The 7684-nt window shown below is 47.4% G+C and overlaps 1 protein-coding gene across 1 annotated transcript in view; it reads right to left on the reverse strand.

Annotated features, from left to right (window-relative positions):
- Positions 1-334: 334 nt before the first annotated feature.
- LOC135235574 (sortilin-related receptor-like) overlaps positions 335-7684 on the reverse strand; it is a 59085-nt gene continuing 51735 nt past the window's right edge. Inside the window, exons 44-48 of the mRNA XM_064301156.1 lie at positions 7030-7204; positions 5302-5408; positions 4763-4955; positions 3868-4083; positions 335-2774 (exon numbers count right to left, since the gene is read on the reverse strand). Coding sequence (XP_064157226.1) covers positions 2707-2774; positions 3868-4083; positions 4763-4955; positions 5302-5408; positions 7030-7204 — 759 coding nt within the window. The 3' untranslated portion in view covers positions 335-2706. The remainder of the gene's footprint in view (positions 2775-3867; positions 4084-4762; positions 4956-5301; positions 5409-7029; positions 7205-7684) is intronic.

Consider the following 7684-nt stretch of genomic DNA (forward strand, 5'->3'; position numbering starts at 1 on the left):
CTGAAACAATTCCTATTCGTTCGATTTGTGTGCTGGAGAGACTGAATTAAGTGTGCAGGTGGGCAGGGGGGTATTTCCCTAGACAACAGCTCCAGCAACTGGGTTCAATTTCATTAAACCCTTTCAAATTTGCTGAAAAATATACAGCGGAAACAAGGAAATATCCAAATGTAGTTATTTCACAACCACCCCAATGGAGGAAAAAACGCCAACCTCAAATACTGCTTCAATATATACCATGATTACTATTAAATATTTTTGCTGTTTTCAGTTTGAAATAAAAAAGGACAAGAAAATATGCATCCATTTGTAGTGAAGAAAGGAGCCTCTCAAACAAGTTCAGCATGTTTATTTCAGTATAAGTGGTTCTTAAAACACCTTCAGTTGTACTTCTTCAGAGACTTTAATTTCCATTAAACCCTTTGTAAGCACGGAGATAAAGATTTGAAAATATAGTGATGTCCAAGTACATTTTGTGCAACAGAAACATTTTAAGCATCCTATATTACAAAAAACATTTTACATCATTTCTGATGTCTTTAATATTGGGGTACAGGGGTCACACAACATAGAAGAGCATTTTGTGTTTTTTGTGTGTGTAAAACATATTTAGGAAAAACATTTACATAATTATCTGTGCTATGTACCCTTCCTGCAGTAGAAATATTGGGAAACAGAACATTTACAGAACAGAAGAGTTATGTTACAATGAGCTACAAACAACTGCCTTTCCATTGTAAAACAACGAGGCATGCTTTTTACACCCGAAATATCCTCAGATCAACCACATTAGATGTGAGTGCGTGTGTTTACTGTGTGTGAAGGTGTGTGTGTATGATCACATATCATACATACTCATTCTGTGTTATAATAAGGCATATGTGGCAAGCTGAAACAAAAAAAAAAGTCTAAAGCCTGCTGAGACACTGGTTTAACTTCACAATCCTGTTTAAGGCCAGTAAAACAAATGATGAATGATGGGAAAACAACAAAACAAGAAGCTCAGAGGGCAAGATTACTGAGAGAAATCAGCCCACTGCTGGGCGTGGTCAGGGGGGCTGCTGGAATACTCCTCTCCCTCTTTCAATGGGGTCAGAGGTCAGGGGTCAGGGGTCAGGGGTAGGGCTTGTTGTCCTGGTCCTGGTCAGAGGGTGGGCGATGGATGCAGGGGTCAGTCACATAGTCCAGCTACAGGTGTCCCCCAGAGGAATGCTGGGTACGTACACACATATACAGGATTTATTTGTTTTTTTTGGGAGGAGGGGGCGTGGGAGGCGGTGTCAACGTGATGGATTTCCACAAATCCGTTAAATTAAATGCCACAACGTGAAGAATACATTCATGAAATAAATCTTTTGAAACACAATAAAAACACCTCACTTCCAGTTAAAATGGCTCATTAGTGCTGTCAAAAAAAACAAAAAAAAAAACATTAAATTTCACATCTGCACAACGGGAGGGGCTTAAAATGTAACAGCGAACAGCTTCTGCGAGCTTGTACGGTGTCCCAGCAGCAAGCTTTTCGGATACACCGGCCTGTACAGCCGTTTCTGTCACCCGGACCTTTCTGCCGCAGCTCGACTCCCCGTTACGGAAGCGCCCCCTCTCGCCCCGCCCTGGGCCCACACACCCGGGGGAGCCTCGTACCTCGTACACCCCGAACATGGCAGGAAACCGTAAACAGGAAGTATTCAGCTCCAAAGTGTTTCCTGGGCATCAAATATCATGAGACAAAAAAAAACATACATATCTGACCAAACGATTCAGCTGCTGACACACGAAGCCTGATAGCCATTCTTTATCCGAGAAGGGAGATCGGTTGTCAGAGACTTTAATAATCACTTCTGTGATGAAATCGCATCGTAGCAACGATCGCTAACAATCACCCTGACTAAAACCTCCCTTTGTGTTGCATATTTTAAAAACGTATGTATCTCTTTTGTTTTCAGCTTTTTTGAAGTCACGCTGTGTTCAAAGTGGGAACGAGAGATCTCAGGCTTTGAGAAGCAGTCGCGTATTAAGAACAAAGGAAAGATCCCTACGCATGGCGCCCGCGACTTCAACGAGCATGACACATGGAGAGTAAATGAAAAGCACATGAGTGACGAGCTGGGAACACAAAGCGGAATGAAACCGTTCGCCATTCGCCGTGTGGCCTGGGTTCGCAGTACCGTTAGCAGATTTAATCGAGCGCTCGCGTGATTGGTCCACTGTTTATTACACGTCGTGTGAATTGGGGGTCGCAGCTAAAGGTGTGTACTGCCTCACCGATCACGAGTCTGAGACGCAGCGACCCTCCATCCACTGCGGTCTCAAACAAACATTCTCCTTCACAGCTTGCAACGAAAGTCCTCTTTACCCACACACATACACATATACATACACGTACATATAAAAATAAGTTATTGCGCATCCGAAAAAAAGTGCATCGTATTCTTAAAAAAAATATCTTTCTTTGCTTTTTTTTCTTTTCTTTCTTCATCTTCCTTTAACTGCAGACTGTTCTAGGGTGGGTAACGGGGGAGGGGAAGAAGGAGGCTGGCGATGGCGGCGCATTTAGATTTTCACCCCCCCGCCCCAGGGGGTAGGGGGTGGGCATACCCCACGGGCACAAGCCGCTGGTGGGGGAGAAGAAGAGAAAGGGAACGAAGAGGGGCGAAGAGGAGAGGGGAAGACGGCAGAGAGGAAGCGGCGAGGGCGGTCTCGCTACGCTATCACCATGGGAACGTCGTCTGAGAAGCCGCTGATCATCGGGGCGTCCTCGTCATCGTCCCCTGAAAGAGAGAGAGAGGCAGCCTTAACACACGCCTCAGCTTAGCTACTCACATTCCACCTGGCTGCCAGGCTCCAGGTATGGAGAGGAGACAGGACTGTAGGGTGGAGGACAGAAGCTGGAGGAGGGGGGAGACAGGAGTGTAGGGTGGAGGACAGGATCTGGAGGAGGTGGAGGGGGGAGACAGGAGTGTAGGGTGGAGGACAGAAGCTGGAGGAGGTGGAGGGGGAGACAGGAGTGTAGGGTGGAGGACAGAAGCTGGTGGAGGGGGGAGACAGGAGTGTAGGGTGGAGGACAGAAGCTGGAGGAGGTGGAGGAGGGGAGAAGGAGTGTAGGGTGGAGGACAGGAGCTGGAGGGGGTGGAGGGGGAGACAGGAGTGTAGGGTGGAGGACAGAAGCTGGTGGAGGGGGGAGACAGGAGTGTAGGGTGGAGGACAGGAGCTGGAGGAGGTGGAGGGGGGAGACAGGAGTGTAGGGTGGAGGACAGAAGCTGGGAGGGGGGAGACAGGAGTGTAGGGTGGAGGACAGGAGCTGGAGGAGGTGGAGGGGGAGACAGGAGTGTAGGGTGGAGGACAGAAGCTGGTGGAGGGGGGAGACAGGACTGTAGGGTGGAGGACAGAAGCTGGAGGAGGGGGGAGACAGGAGTGTAGGGTGGAGGACAGAAGCTGGAGGAGGGGGGAGACAGGAGTGTAGGGTGGAGGACAGGATCTGGAGGAGGTGGAGGGGAGAGACAGGAGTGTAGGGTGGAGGACAGGAGCTGGAGGAGGTGGAGGGGGGAGGCAGGGCCAAGGCAGATGGATGTAAACGGTAGAAACATTCATTTATTAGTCATGTTGAAAAAACCGAAACATGAAATTTGTTCTTAGCGACACACTCCTGAGACAGAAAACATGTGAAGCACAGAACTGAACCTTCAAAGGACAAGAAAAAACGGTAGAGCAAAAACACCCAGAGGTGGAGGAAGTAGACTTGGCCGACAACAGCGTAAGAAGAAGAGATGAGATGAACGAGGCTGTGGGGGAGGTGAGGTGGGGGTGAAGAGAGAAGGGTGTGTGTGTGTGGGGGAGGGGGTGAGGGTGAACGGGCGGCCTCACCCAGCTCGTCTCCGGAGGAGAAGATGGCGGAGCCGAGGCGGGAGTTGTAGTGGCTGTTGGCGAAGGCGGTGAAGTTGTTCTGCAGGCGGCGGTGTCGCATGTACAGGGCCAGCAGGCCGCCGCACAGCGCCAGGAGCAGCAGGAACAGCACGGGCACCACCACCACCGCCGTGTCACTGGAGCCGTCCGAGCGCGAGGCTGCGTCACGGCCTGGGCCTGCAGTACATCACACACATCACAACACATACATCACACACATCACACAACATACATCACACACATCACACCACATACATCACACACATCACACCACATACATCGCACACATCACACCACATTCATAACACATATCACACCACACACATCACACCACATACATCGCACACATCACAACACATACATCACACACATCACACAACATACATCACACACATCACACCACATACATCGCACACATCACACCACATACATCGCACACATCACACCACATACATCGCACACATCACACCACATACATTGCACACATCACACCTCACACCACATTCATAACACATATCACACCACATACATCACACACATCACACCACATCACTCACTACACTACATCTATCACATCACTCCACACAATGCATCGCACAGTGCTCCATATTAATCACAAACTTTACATCATCAAAGTTTCACCTATACTACATCACACACAGTACACTACACACAGTATACCAGCTTAATATCACCTATACAACATCAGAAACATTGCACAAGATCCACCTACACAGCATCACACAGACACTATACTACAACACTACACTATACTGCAATACTGGACTATACTATTCTGTTCTTTGCCAGGCAATGCAATGCTATGCTCTGCTATACTGTGCTATACTATGCTCACCTGTGCCCAGGTCAGTGTAGTGCAGCAGAGCCGGCTCCCCACACAGCTGTGTGTTCAGCAGGCACTGCGCTTGCACAGAGAAGGTGTAGTTGTGTCCCAAAAGCAGGCTGTTGATCCTGAAGAACGTGTCAGTGGTGTTGCCCAGGAAGGACGAGGAGTTGGTCACACTGTCATACATGTGGATCTCGTAGCCCTACAGAATACACACGCGCACAAAAGCATGAATGAACACACGCATGCATGCACGCACACACACACACACTATTAGCACTACTGAACTTGAGTAAGACACCATTTGTTTAAATAAAAAAAAAATGAACTGCATAATTTTTTCCAGCCAGAACAGCAGAAGTAAATCATAATCAGACACACATGTCAGCTATCAGCCAATAAAAACATGGCGCAGACATAGAGGGGCCTAACGTACAGATAAGAGGCTATAGAGACGCTTGCAGCGTAACCAGTAACTGTGAAAGATGAGATCTGTAGTGAAGGACAGGCTGGTAGCACAGGGGGCCAGGACCTGCACAGGCTCTCACCCTGCTCTCGTTGAAGCTCTGCTCCTTCACCGCCAGACTCTTCCAGAACAGGAAGACATGGTCGTTCTCTGTCAATACCTTCAGTGCATCTGGTGCTGGCAGAGGAACTGAGAGACAGAGGGAGAGGTGGGGGGAGGGGGAGAGACAGAGAGAAGATGGGAGAGAGAGAGAACGATAGAGAGAGAGAGGGAAGAGAGATTAAAAATTAGCTGGAAATATGTGTTTTGCATAACTGATTGTATAATATAGATGCAGATCTAACCCGAAAGGATAGACTCAGTTCCAAAACTCCAGTGAAACAAAATAACCCAGATAATACAATATAACCTAATAATCCCACCATTCCCACCAGGACACCACTGCCAGAATGCCTCCTTTATCAGGGCAACATTACACTCCCACACAAGACAGATTCAGGTCACACTTTTATTACCAGGGCCTATTTACACTGTTAGAAAACAAACCATTACTTAACTGGTAGCTATGTAAGCATGTCTGTTTTTATAAGGCAGTAAGAATAAATGATATGAAATGAAATGATGTAGATATATGCTACAAATAGAAAAACAAATCAGTTCACAGGTACTGATGCTCAGGTTGGTATATGACCAGCTGTTGGGCAGAGGTTCTTTTCTTGTGAAGAAGGTGCAGGTATTGCACGCGTGTTGAGGGTGTTGAATGTTGGTGTCGTGTCCAGGTTGCCAATCCGCACAATTGCGATCAGCAATCCTTACGAGGTGCCCGACCCTACTGGGTATCGCACCCGTTTTAAGAGTGTTCAGTATAGTACCTGTGTTGAGGGTGTTTGGTATAGTACCTGTGTTGAGGGTGTTTGGTATAGTACCTGTGTTGAGGGTGTTTGGTACAGTACCAGTGTTGAGGGTGTTTGGTATAGTACCTGTGTTGAGGGTGTTTAGTATAGTACCTGTGCTAAGGGTGTTTGGTATAGTGCCTGTGTTGAGGGTGTTTGGTACAGTACCAGTGTTGAGGGTGTTTGATATAGTATCTGTGTTGAGCCTGTTTGGTATAGTGCCTGTGTTGAGGGTGTTTGGTATAGTACCTGTGTTGAGGGTGTTTGGTATAGTATGATGTTGAGGGTGTTTGGTATAGTACCTGTGTTGAGCCTGTTTGGTATAGTATGATGTGGAGGGTGTTTGGTATAGTATCGTGTTGAGGGTGTTTGGTATAGTGCCTGTGTTGAGGGTGTTTGGTATAGTACCTGTGTTGAGGGTGTTTGGTATAGTATGATGTTGAGGGTGTTTGGTATAGTACCTGTGTTGAGCCTGTTTGGTATAGTATGATGTGGAGGGTGTTTGGTATAGTATCTGTGTTGAGGGTGTTTGGTACAGTACCTGTGTTGAGGGTGTTTGGTATAGTACCTGTGTTGAGGGTGTTTGGTATAGTATGATGTTGAGGGTGTTTGGTATAGTACCTGTGTTGAGCCTGTTTGGTATAGTATGATGTGGAGGGTGTTTGGTATAGTATCTGTGTTGAGGGTGTTTGGTATAGTACCTGTGTTGAGGGTGTTTGGTATAGTACCTGTGTTGAGGGTGTTTGGTATAGTACCCGTGTTGAGGGTGTTTGGTACAGTACCTGTGTTGAGGGTGTTTGGTATAGTACCCGTGTTGAGGGTGTTTGGTACAGTACCTGTGTTGAGGGTGTTTGGTACAGTACCTGTGTTGAGGGTGTTTGGTATAGTACCCGTGTTGAGGGTGTTGGGTACAGTACCTGTGTTGAGGGTGTAACTGGCCTCCTTGCTCATGTTGCGCAGTCTGACGCTGATGCTGTAGCGGCCGCCAGGCTCCAGGCCCTTCAGGCAGTACTCCACCGTGTTATTCTGCGTGCTCAGCTTGTAGCTGCGCTCCGTCTTACGCACCGCGTCACGCACGTGCACCACGTACGTCTGAGCAGAGAGACAGACAGACAGACAGAGGGTCGCAGCGATGAGGGTCACCTCCACACACTCTGATCTCTGAAGTGCAGCTACAACACAAACTGCTCTTAGTTCTTTAAACTGACCATTTCACTCAAGCAGTAGCTTCACTTTTCGCTGACTGCATTATGAGGTGTACGATGCTGTATTATCAGATCTCTACCGACTACCTAATACTGCTTATCGTGTTTGCGAATGCATCAGCTATGCTACATACCGCAAGGACCCTGGATAAGGGGTTCTGATGAATCACCTAACTAAAGTAATCAATAAAACAACAGCACTGCCCAACCACAGCTGAAACCCAATTCTTCAGAGTCCACATCTAAGATTATGAAACTTAACAGCAGAAAAACAGCCAGCTATGGAATCGCTGGTTATTTATTAACCCATAAAATAGCAATAAAAAGGTATTTTGCAGTCTATACAGACAGATTCAGTAAGGATTAT

This window comes from Anguilla rostrata, chromosome 12 (assembly GCF_018555375.3).
Source record: "Anguilla rostrata isolate EN2019 chromosome 12, ASM1855537v3, whole genome shotgun sequence".
In the NCBI taxonomy this organism is placed as follows: Eukaryota; Metazoa; Chordata; class Actinopteri; order Anguilliformes; family Anguillidae; genus Anguilla; species Anguilla rostrata.